We start from the raw sequence: 17,950 nt of genomic DNA, 5'->3' as shown, positions 1-17,950 counted from the left end.
TTTTGGATTTACATGACTTAATTGTATACGTCAGTCCCACATGAATCAATAAAATTGAACAAACATAATTTGTTCATTTAACTTTAACATCATGGAATGAATACATTTTAAGTGACCCAATTAAGTAGTCTAAAAAAAGGGAGTTTTATATGGCTCCCTTACATGATTTAGATATTTAATTTCATATATTCATTCATCCACTTTAATTTCATATATTTTAATCTTACACAACTGAATTATAATACTGCACTAGCTAGCCGATAAACTTTTAGCTATCAACAGCACACATTAGCATCTTAAATACTAAGCATTAAGCATTGTGAACTTTTGTAATGACACGTTTGGCCATTAACTTTTAAATGCATCATTATATTTAAACTGCAAACACATGAGGAGAGTCTCTGACCCACAAAGACCCACACATGGCAGATCAACGAGTGGCTACATTTCTCTCCGATACGGTGGGAGATTAATCTGAATGTTGAGGATTTGAACTGTGACGAATCTGACGATGATTGACAGGGCAGATGAACGGTGACGGGATGCACGTAACTAAGCGACAGAGTCCGTTAAAGCCCCACTTGGCTACTTTTGCTCTCGGGGTCCCCCTACAGTTTGGAAAAAATTATGTCCTCAACTACTGTCGTAAGCGCTGTCCTCCTACAACAGGGGATGCCATCGCGCGTGCATTTGTTGACATGACAACCCTGATAGCCCTGAACTAGTCTCGTCTCATAACCCGCGGACCCCGTATGTCTATTTAATGGTCGCGGGTGCGCGGCGTGTTGTAAAAATATATACAGTGGTGCGGGCCAAATAACTTCAAGCGTCCCGCGGGTCGGTGCGGTCGGTGCAGCACTAACAGTTCCCCTGAAAACTGCAAGAGGAGTTCTTCTGGCGTCGCGTGTGAAATGTCTTCATCCCAGGTAACGTTACAGTCAGTGGCATATGTTTCAGCATGTCATATGAATATAATTTCATGGGTTTTGTTTTTTTTAAACGCCAAATAATCACGATGCTCACGTTTACATGCCAGCGTCATTATAGTAGTCTATTGGTTACCATTTTACAGAATCTATATGATACTTCAGTAAGTTCAATGTTTGAGTGGTAGCTCACCGTAACAAGCATGACAGCATCGGTCGGGCACGCCTCCTTCAGCTCACGCCAACGAGCAAACCCTGGTCACATTTTGATCCTCGTCCTGCCTTTAATCCCATCATTTTTTCATTTCCTCTTATTGCTTTCCTCCAACAAAACCTTTTCTTTCTTATTTGTCTCTGCTGCTTCGGACATGACTATATTATCCGACGAACAAAGTTGGGCTCGCACGTCCGAATGTAAGGAAGTGTGTGTGTTGGTGGAAGTGACGTATATGCCGTAAAGCAGTTGAATTTTGTAGTTCTTTTCTTTTTCTCGGGTTACTACCCGAAACCCGCAGTTTAAAAGTACGATTAAAAACGATACAGACCCCATCAGGCAATGGCAGACGTGTCATTCAACCTATTGTAAGTCGATTTATCATCACAAGAGTCTTAAAAAATATATTATGAAGGTTGAAAAGTTACCTAGTGCTGCTTTAAAGATGGCGAAGTAGTATGTCCCGAAGCTTGCATACTTTTCTGCTACACACTCAAAAGTACACAAAAAGAGTACATACTTTTAGGACGTAGTATAAGGCGAATTGAGACGCAACGAAGGTCTTGCTTGGGCCAAGTAGGACACCGATTAACTGGTTCAGGTGTGTTTATTTGGGGTTGGAGGTAAACTCTGCAGGATAGCGGCCCTCCAGGACCAAGTTTGGAGACCCCTGCCTGGTCTACAGCCTATGCAAATGCTCCACTCTTCTCAACAATGGTAATCCACTATAATTTAAATAGTTTGAATAATTCCATCATAACTGAATATTAAACACTAATAAACACAATCAAGTCTCCCCTTTCTCATCTTGCTCAAAAATACAAAATTACACTTTTACATTTAAAATAAAATGTACTCTCTCTTGATTTAGCCATATGCAAAGCATGCTGGGAACTAACAAGCCCAGGACAATTTTTTGTTACTGAAACACAAAACATTCATATAATCTTAACACAAACAGTAAACTTAAATGTGACTCATATTTAATTATTGGATTGAACACAATCAAATTAAGTTAGGACAACATGTATCGTAATTGTGTTGCTTTAGCTCATTTTAACTAACTAAGCAATTTGAACAAGCAGTAAAAAAAAAAAAATTTTTCAGTGTAGTATAGTCTGATCTGTGTTCACACTGAAAATTACAAAAATAATACACAGTCTACACAGTTCGTGTAGAATCGATGCGTCGTTAAATTTTTTAGAGAGGTGCACGTCAGGGAAGTAACTTAAACTGCAATTCCTCGACTGGCCACTAGGGACAGGCTCCAGAAGAGCAGAATCTCATTGAGCGGCATATTAAAATGCCCAGCTTTACAGCAAAAAAAAAAAAAAAAAAACGTGTTTACAGCCTGGAACAAATTGTGGTTTTGGCCTATACGGCTATTTTTGCCCTTCATGACAACTGTGATGGGGGTAAATGTTTTTATAGCTCACTCGTTTACATTAAATAAAGCCTTACATTTCTGCTTAATTAAGGGCGTGGCCACTTTGGTTGACAGGTGGACAGCCATTGATTCGCTTTCTGTTAGTCATCGCGTCACCTCAGCTCCGCCCACGTCCCGCCTTTTTGCCCATTTTCTGTTATCCACGTGATTACGCGTTGCCAAAATGGCAGTCCATTTTTTTTTTTACAGTCTATGGTTAGGGTACGTTATAGTTTACGCGTGCAACACACAACCTACGACGTAGTATAAAATGGGCTTAAGGCTCAACTCTTAAGATTGTCCCCACACAAATTTCACGAAAAAACCCCCCAAAAAACCTTTGCTTTATCGAGGTTCTGTTGCTTGGTATATGGTTCCAATAAACACATGAAGAAAGAGTAAAAGCACATATGTATTTAGAAAACAATGTAAAGATATGCTTACTATTATATACACGTAGATGTATGATGTATGTTTGATGTGCTGCTACTGCTAAGATGTATAGTTTGATTATTTGATTAGTGTAACTGTATTTTTGGTTTTATTTTATTTTAGTTTTTTTGCTTGTATGGCTGTATGGACCCCAGGAAGATTAGCAACCACTTTGTGGAAGCCAATGGGGATCCGAATAAAGAATAAAGGCTGCATTTATTCGATGATTTAGTCGATTTAGATAATTTATTCAAAAAATAGAGTAAAAACTGTAATATTATGAAAAATTAAACAAATATTATTTATTAATCGTGAAATTAATGCAGAATCAGTCTCGCATTTAGGTAATTGGTTTAAACGGGCTTCTAAAATTCTCACTTTACCCCTTCAAAAAATCCACGTCCGCACAAGGGATAATGTTGAGCCCCCACCTACTTTGATCTTTTAATACAAAAGTAGACAAACTCCATGTCATCATGGTTCCGTAACTGTTAACCATATCACAGAAATCATAGGGCCCTAATTGAATGTCAGGATATTGAATATAAGACTTTCCACTCCAATTTAAGAAGGCCTTAAATTGCAGAAAGTCACATTAAGACATGTGGAAACCCTGAATTTATTTCTGTGATCAAATCTGAATTTTCATCCTGAATTAAGTCTAACATGATCCTTCAGAAATCATTCTAATATCCGGATCTGATGCTCAAGAGACATTGACACATATGGCATCAGTGTTGCACTGCTTCATATTTTTGTGAAAACCATTATGCAATCTTTGATTAAGTTTAAAATAATTAAATTGATTTAAACTGTATTTTTTTTAACCAATATAAACGTCCTTACTGTCACTTTTGATCAGTTTAATGCATCCTTGCTGAATAAAAGTATTCATTTCCAGAAACTCATGAACGGTAGCATGAATAATCACCATTTCTCTTAGCCTGACAAGCCAGACCCACATGAAGATGTTTGGTCTGGAAACTCACCACTGGCAGGGCTCAATCTGAGGGGCGGGATAAACGGTTGTCTTTCAAACTCCCTCTGCATAGGATAGCGCTACACCAACCAGAGCAACGAAGGTGAAACAGAGCTTGTTGATAGATTAAACATTCGCCTTATCCGGTCGGCTAAACTCCGAACACATCTTCCCTTCTTAAGAATGACTTCAGTGCCGTTCTTTGTTCTTTTCTCAGAGAAAAGCTTAACTCCAAGTCTTCCAGAGTCGCGGTCAAAGCTGATTTGAAAGACCGCAGCCGTTCGCCAGTTTCTGTGTTTACTAGTAGCACGCAAACGCAAATCTTTTTCACTGAGCTCAATAAAATGTGTGAAGGATACATGCTACCTTAGAATTTGACCAGAAGAATGCATTTTTCACCTTTCACATTAAGAGTGTGACAATACCTTCATGTTGCCTTTGAGGGTACTACTAGTTTTTTGTTGTTGTTGTTTTTTGTTTTTGTTTTTACATCAGTGCTCTATATAGAGTGCATTGTTTTGCTTGCTTGTGAGATTTATGCAATGCAAAAAGTACTGATCAATTACCAATCCAGAACTACAGGAAAATACATTTCCTCCAATATCTCAATAATTTACTGGAGTTTAGTGATATGGCAAGCAATTTTCTGAAAATGTCCTAACTTGGCCCATATGCAACATGATCAGAAACAAACGTATCAGTCTTCAGGGTTTGACATTTTAGTAGATCCCTAATCATTCAAAGTTCTCCGATGTTTTTAAAACTTTTATAAATCAAACACTGCTGCTGCTCTGAAAATTCCTATGGTGAGACCTGTGAATGGATGTAGTGTATAAAATAACTGCTCTCTTTCTATTTTGCACCATTCCCTCTTCATTTTGCTCTATCTGTGGCACGTTGCCAGCGTACCCATCAATGCCCCAAACTTCTGCTACGTCCAGCCTCCAATATCACATATGGTTACAATTTCACCGCAGTTTGGATGGAGCAAGGAATTTTCTCTCAAGCTAATGTTTAGGGACTCGGGCCAAACAAGATTCAGATTTACTTACTTTTTGTTGAAAATATTCCAAGGAGAAAAAAACAAAAGCAAAGCATTATTTCCCTAAAGACTGTTCTTTGTAACCGGTTCAAAGTTTACAAAAACTGGAAAAGATTTATTTTCTTGAAGTTTGAACAACATTCTGACCCACCTCACATACATTCAACATTTATCAGTGTGAAAGGCTGTCAAATTAGAAGCAACACAACTGGAGATTTGTGCCTCATGTACATCTGTAATCACTTATGTAGATGAAAACAATACTCTGCCTTTATTAAATATATGCTCTTCTACTTCTTATTACCAATTATCCTTGCTGTCCCACGGAACAAATGCTGCCTTGGTTCATCATTTGATATCTAAGGGCCCGATATACTTCAAGCGAAATTGAAGAATATGAACTGGTGTGATCAATGGTTCGGAACAGTGATGTAATAAGTAGACGTGGCTCTGAGGCTCCACCTTCTTTCACATGGAACTCTTCTTTGGTTAATTTCTTTTGTTCAGTCCGTCAAGGTTGAATGTCCATGTGTAAAAACATGAACACACTGGAGAGCGGCTTTATAGTAGAAATTGAAGTTGTAATTATTCAGTAAAGCTGCTGCTTTAAAGCGATTTATTGTATAAAGGGCTGTATAAATAAACTTGACAGGACTTGACTGAAGCTCTGAATCGCAGAGCTTGTGCAAACTTCCATGCCGCTATAATCAGATGCTTTCTTAACTGCGGTTTTCTCATTTCCAAATAATTTTTTTATTGAGAGGAAAGCACATTTACATATTCATCAGGATGTGGACTGCATTGCAGTGTTAATTTCGTTGAATGATTTGTCAATTTTCGTCAACAATTTTTGTTTTGGGTGACAAAAAAAATGGATGAAAATCTACTGTAATTTTCGACAAGGAAAAAAAACGAAACAAAAAATGTTAGGGAGGAACGATTAGGGAAGAGATCCAGTCAGAACTGATGCCATGTGTAATAGATGCTCACATTAAAATTGTATGTGCTGATCTAACAAAGAAATTCATACAGATTTGGGTGAACTATTCCTTACAGACAAGGTAAGTTCAAAGAAACGGCGCATGTCACAGGGGAAAAAAAATTAAGAATGTTTTTGGCAGTACAGGCAGGAAACATTTTTTAGCTGAGCAGTTGGACAAGCATTGTATTCCTGATAAAAACATTTGTTTTGAACCGGTCAGCACAGCAAGAAGACTTAACATTGAGGATTAGGCTAATGCCAAGGCGTCTGCTGCAACTCACGTCACTAGAATCGGGATCGAACTGCTGGACAAGAACAGAGGATGTGTTGTCTACTTGATCGAGAGAGGGGGGGGGGGGGAGATACATATGCAGTACTGGGAACTGAAGGAAGACAAACATTGCAAATTTCACCACCTACTTTTACCTGCCGAGTGCCTACGCATCTTACTGAAGCTCTCATCTCATCTGAGGACCCAGTCCAAACGGGTTTCCACCTAACTTTAACGTGTTTTTTTGTGATCAGAACACAAGTGGTCAGTGCTAAATACAGATAAAAATGGGGTCTAAAACGTTTTCTGTGATTTACAGAAATAAAAGTAGACCCTTTACAGTTTGTATTACTCTTAAATGTATGACCAAAAATGAGAGCATTTTAATTTAAATGCAAGTGATCGCGCCGGCGCCTGTATGTCGTGCAGTAAGTGTGCTCTCCTCAGAAACACAGATATGCGCCTAATAATAGCACACACTTATCTAGGTTAACATAAGAGTAAGCGGATTCTTCACGTTTCGTCGACTATTAGGGGCAGCCCTAGAAAAAACTCATGGAACATTTTTCAAAAATATGTCCTTTTGTGTTCCATGGACATTCAGGTTTGGAACATCCGTGCAAGAAGACTTCCGATCACACTTTAAAGTTAAGCACAATTATGTGTAGTCACATTAGCGAGATTTTTAGTGGGCAAAAAAAGGTCATCGTCTAACATCTGCATGGAGAAATCTTTTACCCTCACATGAAATGAAATTGCAGATTGCGTGCATTACTATTGAAATCCTAGAGGCTGGCTTTTGTCTGTGTAAATACTTCGAACAATGGTAAATGTGGCTGCACCTTTACAGCATTGATCTACAGTATGTCAGTTTGTGGGAAGGAAGGCTGAATCCTATTAACATGAGCACATCCCCGATGAGAAACATCCCCACAGACATTGTACCATTTATTTAACCTGGAAAAGGAAACATTAGGACCTGCCACAAAATTTCCCCTACTGAAGGTGGCTGCCAGAGATCTCTTCGGCTCTTAGGGAAGTTAAGTCAGATACTGGTTCATGCCAGGATACGACTGTGTTTTTGTTCTTTTTGGAAAAAGCAGGTCCTGCTTTTATTTCCACTAATCAACCAAAGCTTTTTGTCATGTCAAGGTAAATAGAATGAGAGTAAGAGAAAGAGTAAAAACAAGAGACTTACCATATTTATATTATAAGACGACAGCCAGCAAAGAGCGTTAAACTAAACACAAAACTGTTTTTCTATCTTCTCAAGCTTCAGTTCACACATTTGCGAAGAGCAAATCAATTTAAGCAGAAATGTGCTGCCTCAGCTTTTTAAACAATGTGATCCGACTCAAAGTCCTGCCAACATCTGATTCTTTTTGAGAATATTTTTTAAATTCATTAAATGTATGGCCATTCGTAACATAAGTGTGCATTTTTCGAAAAAGTTAAGGCCAATGTGTTGGAACAAACAAGTGACTGTGTGGAAATGATGTACCTTTTATTTACAAAAATGTTATCACACACAGAGACAAACACACATAAGTAGTACTTACTGATCTTCTCCATTGGTTGGGGGCTGTCCTGTAAAACACAGATAGGAGGAATTATGGACAAGCGTCTTAACATGATCTTCCCATTGGGAGCAGCTGTTTTTTACAAAGCCTAATTTGCTGTTTCAGCTCAAGAGAAGCTGTAGTGTTATTACGCCAAGATGACTTTTCAGAGAGGCAGGAGGCACGGCGCAAGCAAGCTCCTAAAACTGTCAGAAGCATAATGTGAAATATTGGACGTGCTCCTTGTGGAGAATTTACCGTACACACATAAAAGGGATTTTTTTTCTCCTCAGAAGGAAACAGTGGGAAGTTGTTTCTTAAGAAGAGTCCTAATGCAGGAACACTGAGATTTATGCTGCTGCTTTCCTATAAATATACAGGGATGCCAGGGTGAGATTTGGCGCATATGGTTGTAAAACAGTGCTGTTTTAGTTTGCCCTGTAAATCAATGGACTCCCCAAATAAGCCAAAATAGGTGAACAGGAAAGAAAACACTAGAGCCATGATACAGAGGGCTCAGCAGAGAACACACTGATTGTAGACCCGACTGTGAGGTTATAAAAGTCTGAGAGGAATTTACATTGGGAAACCACACAGGTATATTTAATTAAGTAGGGTCCTAGAAGTAAAAATCCCATTCATTTTCTCTGTAGGTCTCTCTTGAAAGGAGTATACGCTGTCAGTTTCTCTACAAAGTTTAAAGAATGAAATATTCTCCTATGGAAGTCAATATGATTTCAATGCATGTTTTTTTATTTATTATTATTAAATTGCCAGAATCCTGAAGAGAGCTCCACCAATCAGTTATTTAGCATTTATTTAATCAATAAAATACAGTAAAACAGTAATATTGTTTAAAATAGCTGTTTTTGTATGTGAATATATATTAAAATGTAATTTATTCCTGTGACCAAAGCGGAATTTTCAGCATCATTACTCCAGTGTCACATGATCCTTCAGAAATCATTCTAACATGCTGATTTGATGCTGTAGAAACATTTATGATTGTTATCAGTGATGAAAGCAGTTTTGCGGCTTCATATTTTTGTGGAAACTGTGATCAATATTTTTCAGGATTCTTTGATGTATAGAAAGAACAGCATTTATATGAACATCTTTTGTAATGATATAAATGTCTTTACTTTCACTTTTGTCTTTACTGATAAATTGAATTGGTCTTTGCTGAATTAACGGTTGTGGATACAATGTATGTATCCACATATATATAAATATATATATAAATTATATTTATAAATATGTAAATATATATATATATATATATATATATATATATATATATATATATATATATATATATATATATATATATATATATATATATATATATATATATATATATGTAAATACATTTGTATATAACATTTTAAGTCCTTAGATTGTTTGATCACATTATTCACAATGCTTCATGGGACTTAAGCCCCGTCCACACGAAGCCAGTGCTTTCCTAATCCGATCTTTTTTTTTCCTCGTTTCAAGAAATATCTGCGTCCACACGAGATTACGAAAGCAGACTAAAAACGATGTAGTTTGGATGCCAGGCCAGTGTGTGGCGCTGTAATTCTGCCACAGAAATACACTAAACACGGAGAAGAAGAGTTGTGGCTAGAAGGGGTATAGCAGTGGTCGGAGGTGAGGCAAAATCTCACAATAAAATAACAATAAATACATTTGCTACTTAACAGATGTGTTTTATTAATGCCTACACCTACCCCAACCCAAAACATACCCTTACAGGTATGCAGATACGTTAATTAAATGACGCAATATTGATGTGTGCATGCCCAGTGCCCGTAGTTGTATCCATTAACTCTTCACCGTGCTGGACGTAGTGTGATGACATCACCGTTTCAGAAAATATACGGATTCGCTGTACACACGAAAACGGAAGATGATCGTTTTCAGATTTACCCACTTTGGGACCCGGTTTCGGAAAATATCGGATTCATGCTTCTAAAACGCCGGATCCATGTGGACGAAACGCTGATACGGTACAAAATTTATACGTATACAGCTAAACCCGTCTCCGTGTGGACGGGGCCTTAGTTCATTCCCCCTTAAAAAACAATGAACATAAAGCAGGTCTTTTTGTAACGTTTTACTAACGTAATGTTGGTATTTATTTCAGAACTGTCTGGAGTTAGTTTGGATTACAGATTACAAATCTGCAATTGAGCACTCTGCAATTAAAAAATAAAATAGCAATCATTTACCTGCATTACCCAGACGCACATAGAGCACCCCAGTTGCTGAAATAACCTTGATGGAATTTGAAGCCACACACTGGTAGTATCCGGTGTCGGTGGTGTCCAGGTCTTGAATACGGAGCTTGGATCCAGCCTCTGTCTTGCGAATGGAGATTCGGCCGTGCTCCTGCACCACTGGGGCATCGTTCTTCAGCCAGCGGATGTTGGGCCGCGGGTGGCCAGCTACTTTGCAGTGTAAAGTGGCTGTCTGGCCCTGCACTATAGTTATATTGTTCGGCGGCTCCACAAACTCCAGGAAATAACCTGAGGGAAAAGGGCAAGAAAGGCTGTTAGAGGGGTCAAAGGTGGGGACCCTGAGCATCAATGCAGGCTTAAGAAGAAAATCAACCCCCCAATCCTCATTTAGAGGCCTCTGACAGACACTACCGTTAGACAGTGAAACCTTTTACTGATGTATTGGTTTCTGCCTAAGAAAAGAGCACAAGACTCAAGTCTCAAAGAAAAAAAACAAACATTCTGAATGGAAACAAATTAAGGGCCAAATCTACCAAGAGCAAAAAATAAGCAGTTATATATCAATATAACTGCTTTTTTTCAATTTCATATATCAATTATATCCTATATATCAATTTTACATCATACATTCACACATTTAAAAAAAAATATTTTTTAGACTGTAATAAATACAAAGCTGAACGATTAATCAAATCATGGTACATCTAGTGTGATTATCAAATTGCGTAGTCTGTGATAAATGAATGAAACACACATTTGCACCGTTTCAGAGTGAAGCACGGCACTGTGTTCATTTACACAAGCAACTCATGAAAAGTGTTTTCGGTGTCTCTTAATGGCTGAGTTTGCAGGAAAAAACTGCTCTGTAAATAAGTGACTGTCTGAATAATTCCCTCAAATAATATTTTGAAAGCCACAGAGTCATTTAGTAGGAAAACTCCACGGTGTGTGTTGCAGTAAATCTGCTGTGGCTTCATTTGAAACTATTTGTTGGCAATACAGATCCTATTCACATTTCCAGTGCTCTTAATTTTAAAATAGGGAAACTACAGCCAATTTGATTGTTGCATTTCAATTTGCTCCGAAAGCTTAAGAAAAAAAAATCTATTATAGCACTTCCACAACTTTGCAAAGGAGGAACAAAATGTATAGAGACAATAGAAGAGAGAAAAATATTCAAATTTATAATCGTTCCCTTAGCTGTTGTCTTAGAAACAGCCTTGTAGCTGTTAACTAGTTGTTTTGTTAGTTGACGTGAAGGTAAAACAATATAGTGTTAGAAATGTACATTCAATTAAAAAAAAAAAAAAAAAAAAAACTAAAAAAAAAAAAAAAAAAATATATATATATATATATATATATATATATATATATATATAAAAAACTTTGCTAGACTGATAATGTTAATAACTGTGAAAACACTATCACAGTCTGTGAAAAGAGTCCATCGTTTCTAAAATGCAAGTTACTCAATATTACCTGTTTATTGAAACACTGTGTGAATGCAATAACACAATTGTGCCATCTTCTTACTCCAACAATTCTTTAGTAACTATTATTGCTAGATGTATTGTGACATTCTCAAATTAATAACAGAAGATTGAATGCCAACATCTTTTAAACTAAGTTTGCAGATTCTGATTCTGTGGCGTAATTTTAAGGTTCTTTTCGACACCATGTCTTTTTCTCACTTAAATACTTCTTCCATAAACACACAACATGTATGTGCTAATCTAAAACACTGGCTCATGCGATATTGCTTTATTAACACACTCACAATTCTGGTTGCATGAGCCACTTTAAAGCTGCTTCTGGTTTCCGACCAAGTATTCTCACATTTTTGTAAGTATTTTTGTGTTTGTTTTAGTTGAAGTTTTTGTCTCGCTTTCAAATGGAGAAGATAAACAGGAGCAGGCCGGTCAAGGTCTGACCCCTGCATTAGATGGCAGAACTTTAAATTAACTACTCAACTCTGGGAAAGCACATCTGGATTAAGCAACTTCAGCTTCAGCTCAAAACAAACATCTTCCGTTGAGTGGTCCCATCCTGACAACTGCGGATGAAAGAAACGTCTCAGGAGGGGGTTTGTTTGTTTTGGCGAAACTATGATTTGTAGACCTCAGCAATGTAGCAAACAAACCCTGAAAAAGCAATCCATTTTGGGTAGAGAACAACTTCCCAAATGTGCAGAGGACTTTGCCAATATCATATTTTAAATATCTATGCTAAAAGAATACACAATTGTGATATTAACTAAAATATTAAGTTTGTAAAAACGCATAATGAATTCAGTGTCTGACCAGAAGATGGCGATCTAGTTGAATGTGGCTACAGCGTAATATCATGCAGGTATAAATACATTTAATTGATTATTAAATTGTTTAATTACAGTTTATACATGCTAGTTTCCATGACAGGGTTCATAACTTTTTATTACTAGTGGAGCTGTCAGTTTGCTTTTAAATAATTATTAAACAGCAAGCACAAATTATGCAAAAGCGGCAGCACTTTTGGCGCACTCAGTGTCCGAATTCACATTTTTATTCACTCTCTCAAGTGGAATATATTAATGGAGTATCGTGTAATTTTAACATGACAAATACACTATATTTCCAAAAGTTTTGGGACACCTGCCATTACATGCGCATGAACTTTAATGACATCCATTGTTAATACGTAGTCTTGAATATGGAGTTGGCTCACCCTTTGCAGCTATAACAGTTTCAACTCCTCTGGAAAGGCTTTTTACAAGGTTTCGGAGTGCGTTTATTTTTTACCATTCTTCTAGAAGCGCATTTGTGAGGTCAGGCACTGATATTGGATAAGAAGGCTTGGCTCGCAGTCTCTGCTCTAATTCATCCCAAAAGTTTTCAATCGGGTTGAGGTCAGGACCCTGTGCAGGCCAGTCAAGTTCCTCCACATCAAACTCGCTCATCCATTTTTTTTTATGAACCTTAGTTTGTGCACAGGTGTGCAGTAATGGTGGAACAGGAAGGGGCCATCTCCAAACTGTTCCCACAAAGTTGGGAGCATGAAATTGTCCAAAATGTCTTGGTATGTTAAAGCATTAAGAGTTTCTTTCACTGGAACTAAGGGGCCAAGCCAAACACTTGGCAAAATGCTGTCAGGCAAGTTTTCCTGGCAACCGCCAAATCCAGACTTCATCCATCAAATTATCAGACAGAGAAACATGATTCGTCACACCAGAGAACACATCTCCTCTATAGAGTCCAGTGGCGGAGTGCTTTACACCACTGCTTTCAACGCTTTGCATTGCACTTGGTGGAGCCCGATCTCACGAAAATGCGTATAAATAGTACGAGTGTGCAATCTCGTGGAATGTATACGCCAAAATGAGTTTGGCGTGCATATGGTACGCGTTTTTTCGCGTGCATATGATACGCACTTTTCAATAAAGTACGTATCATATGCACGGGGAAAACTGCGTAGCATATGCACGCCAAAACTCATTTTGGCGTATCCATTCCACGAGATTTCACACTTATACTATTGAGACCAAGCCTGCAGTCTCCCTCTCAGATACTGAAGCTTTCGCGCCTCGATTGCCCCCCGGTGACCGGTCCCAGTATAGCCGCCCCTCTGTTTTCTAATGGACGCGAGGCAAACTAAACAATAAAATTACACTTCAAATATTTTTTCCCCAAAGTTATCATCACGATTTCATTTCAAGCGTTCGTTTTTAAAATAAGTTTAGTTTTAGTAAGTTATTTGATGCTATAAAAACGGGGGGTGTGACGTCATGATTGACAGCTGAGATTGACGTCTTCTCTGAGTGAAGTTGTCACTGAGGCACTAACAGACTTTTTTCTGGATTTTTGGGAGCAGATTGGAGCATTAGCTTTAAATTCTACATTTCCATAACTGTTTATTTCACACCAACATAATTAATTGTTCTGCATCTGTGAGAGTGTGGGCAGGCTTTTGATATCGCAGCTGTACTTCCTGCTCTACTTCCTGCTCTCTACTGCTCAACTTCGGTCGCGAAATCGCTACTGCGCAGACTCGGTCCCAAGATGTCAGCGCCATGCAGGCCGCCTGAAAGCTTCAAATCTGACAAGCGGAAACGGATGATGTCGAGTCGTCCATATTTTTTTACGGTCTATGATTGATACGCATTCCCATGTGATTGTGTTGACTTGGTAAAGGGAAGCCTTGGATGCAGCTGCTCGTCCATGGAGACCCTTTCCATGAAGCTCTCTAATCTGAAGGCCACATGAAGTTTGGAGGTCTGTAGATATTCTCTACAGACTCTGCAGAAAGTTGGCAACTTCTGTGCACCTCAGCATGCGCTGACCCCACTCTGTGATTTAAGTGGCCTACCACTTCATGGCTGAATTGCTGTTGTTCCCAATTGCTTCGACTTTGTTATAATACCACTAAAAATTGACTGTGCAATATTTACTAGTGATATTTCCCAAATGGACTTCACAAATGATTGTAGAAGCAGTCTCCATGCCTAGGTGCTTGTTTTTATACACCTTTGCCATGGAAGTGATTGGAACACTTTAGAATTCAATGATTTGTAGGTATTTGGTGTTCCAATACTTTTGGCAATATAATATATTACATTTTTTTTAAATATATTGGTTATCGTTAAAACCAATCTATTGCAAATTCACTATTAAAGAGTCTGCAATCTTTCTCTACATTGTCATTCTTCAACCCACTAAATTGTAAATCACTTACATATGCGACTAAATTTCATGCTAAGTGACTAAAAAATGTCTGCCATGGCGGATTTCACTTGCCATTGATTAGGCAAAATAACCTGTTAAACATCAAAATGTATAATGCAATCATTTAATGCATTTCTCCTTATATCCTTTTTGGCATGCAGCATTCTTTAAAATGTATTCAAGAACCATAGGGTTCTATATATAACCCCGCTAAACTGAGTACACTGTAAAACAGTGATCAGTTAACTTAATAATTAAGGCAACAGGTTTCTTAATTTTTTTATCTTAAGTCAATAAACTTCATATGTAATTGATTAAATTGAGTTATATGAACATTTTTATATGACATTTTTAAAGTCAAATTATCTTTTTTTCCCAGTGTAGGTGTAAGAGTGTATCTTTTGATTTTATTTGGCAATGTGTGCTTAAAGGGATGCAGCTAACGGACGTTAGTTTTAAAATAACAGTGTCTGGACCTAGTGTATTGAGTCAGAGCTCTCTTCACAAAGACATGAGAGATGATTCGATGGTGTAGAAGTGAGAAATGCAACAGGACTGCATGATGGGGAAACAGAGAAAGTGAGAGCAAGAGGGCAAAGAGAAGAGGCAGCGGGCCTGGGTAACCTCAGCCTAAAAAGTGTGATCTCATAGCATGTAGAGAGCCAGACGGAGCTCAAATAAACAGCCGTGTGCGCAAGAGCCAGACCTCAGCCTTATCAAGCAGACACGAAATGTACTGCGCTCTTGAACCTGATCTGAGATCATATCTCCACAGCCCAGAGCCATCATAAGGGTGGTATGTAGCCTTAAATGGGTTGACACGCAGTTGCCAAGCTGTCCAACTTACGCATGAATGAATACAAAAGCAAGTTTACAGTTTTAAAGCAAACATACAAACGTGTAGCCTTTCAAAGTATACTCCATTTTATAGTGTGCCCAAATACACGCGCACTACAAAGTTTCATCTTCGTCTAGTGTCTGCGCTATTTATCTCTATAAGTTATCGTCCATAAATATCTTGGTACGCTTTTAAAGACTTGTGTAGATCTTCATCCCCTCACAGATAGTGAAACATTGGTGGGTCAGTGTCACAAACTTGTAGAAAAACTAATTAGAGCAAACAAATTCAAAAAGGTAATATGGAGTACAAGAAAAACACACACACACACACATACATACACACACACACACACACACACGAAAGGATTTCCAAAGTGGGGTCCAGGGACCCATAGGGCCACAAGGGACTGACAAGGGGTTCAGTGAAAGAGCCTATTAATAATAAAATATTACAATTATAATAAATTATTAAAATAAAAGTATCTATTAGTCAATTATTCATCTATTAAACAGACTAAATCAAATTTTTGTTTAACCTAAAGTATACTTTGGTCTTAAAGCAACCCTAGAAGCATACCACTCAGTTAGGAACAGCATTAAACCATAATAATCTTGAGAAGTAGATAATCTAACAGTCAAAAGATGACAGGGGTAAGACAAAACAGCATACACACAAACGCACACGCACACACACAAAACTAACACCATCCAAACAAGGCAGCGTTGACAAAATCTGCATCACATCACAGAAGATTTGTAAAGAAACTGAGGCATGAAAGGCCCGTTTGTGTTGCACACCCTAACTGGGAAAGTGAGGAGAAGCTGTGAAAACACAGGCAGCCTGAGAATGAGCAAGACACCCTCGCTGTGGTAAAGGCAAGTTGTTACAGGCACTCTGCTATCTATAATCGGTGTGGAAACATGAGCGATGAGTGAGGGTGTTGTGATCATGCTCAGATGATGTTCTGAAGACGTGACAAAGAGACAGTCTACTACTGTACATGAGTGTGTTCCACACCAGTGAAGCACAGCACTCGCCAAAGACCGTCTGTGGCTAGACTTACATTCAGGTAAGGTCAGCAAGCTACAACATGCAGAATGTGTAATTTATATTACACAAGTCCAATTTTTTTTTTTTATGCGCATGTGCCAAGTGCAATGGAAATCACAAAAAGCACGCTAAACAAAGGACAAGTCTGATCCTACTGCAAAGATGCCAAGTTGTACTTGCAATTAAGCGGTTTCACAATATGCTGTGAACAGTACAAAGTGAAGCATTCGTTTGTGTCAGGCCAGGGAAAGGGCAAGTTGAAGTAAAACAATGGGCAATTTTTTTTGTCATGTGATTCAGATGCTAAAATTTTGGCATTAATAAAAATAAATACATTTAAATGTAAAAAAAAAAAAAAAAAAAAAAAAAAAAAAAATCACAATAAAAATAATAACATGACTTGAGAATATATTTGGAGCGGACCGTCATACAGTCGTTTATGCAAAAAAAAACTCCAAGATGTCTCTCTCTGTAGCCCAGGTTTGTGGAGCTCAGCTAGCATGCGAGGTTAAGTGGGTTTGACTATTTGTGGCCGGCCATGATTGGAACGATAAACAACACAAGCAGTGCTGGCAAGCCATATAACCCTCCGTATAACCAACCTCTGGCCTTCAAACGCAACACAAACTGCAAACGTTTTCAGTGAAAGCGTACATTTAACTTCAATAAAGATTAAAGATGGGGGGGGGGGGGTTATTTCTCATTATGAAATAAATGGCTTTCTCCAATGCATGTCAGACAAAATTACTGCCACCCCTAGAAATTAGAGTAAAATATCTCTGAAGTATATTCCCAATATTTACAAGTTTTAAAGCACACCTAGGAGCATGAAATCGTCAAGCCATGACTTCCTGTTCTAAAGGAGTATAAAAATGAGGAAACACACAGGCCAAATTCCCTTAATCCTTCATCACAATGAGTAAAACCAAAGAATATAGTTCTGATGTGCAGTAAAAGATTTTTAGAGCTTCACAAAACAGAAAGTGGCTGTAAGTAAATAGCTAAAGCATTGGAAATCCTCATTTTCATCAGGGCAATAACTAAGAAGTTTCAATCAACTAAAGATGTTACGAATCTGCCTGGAACATATCGTATGTGTTTTTATAATCCTAATACATGGTGAGCAGAGTTTAAGTGGACAAACATTCTCCAAGGATCACAGATGAAGAATTACACAGATTAGTTGAGTCTTGGGGCCAGAAAACCTTTTTTTTTAAAAAGGATTTCAAACCACCACGTTGTTTAGAAGAAACTCCTCCTCGCTCATCCAGAAACAAACTCCAGCATATTC

At 38.0% G+C, this 17,950-nt stretch overlaps 1 protein-coding gene across 1 annotated transcript in view; it reads right to left on the bottom strand.

Annotated features, from left to right (window-relative positions):
* The window catches only part of ror2 (receptor tyrosine kinase-like orphan receptor 2), a 110,223-nt gene that overhangs the window by 10,119 nt on the left and 82,154 nt on the right, over nt 1-17,950 (bottom strand). Inside the window, exons 3-4 of the mRNA XM_067433483.1 lie at nt 10,063-10,359; nt 7,832-7,859 (exon numbers count right to left, since the gene is read on the bottom strand). Of these exons, the coding sequence (XP_067289584.1) occupies nt 7,832-7,859; nt 10,063-10,359 (325 nt within the window). The remainder of the gene's footprint in view (nt 1-7,831; nt 7,860-10,062; nt 10,360-17,950) is intronic.

The sequence above is a fragment of the Pseudorasbora parva genome, chromosome 23 (genome assembly GCF_024679245.1).
Source record: "Pseudorasbora parva isolate DD20220531a chromosome 23, ASM2467924v1, whole genome shotgun sequence".
In the NCBI taxonomy this organism is placed as follows: domain Eukaryota; kingdom Metazoa; phylum Chordata; class Actinopteri; order Cypriniformes; family Gobionidae; genus Pseudorasbora; species Pseudorasbora parva.
Note: the sequence above shows the minus strand (reverse complement) of the source record. Positions and strands in the feature narration are given on the sequence as shown.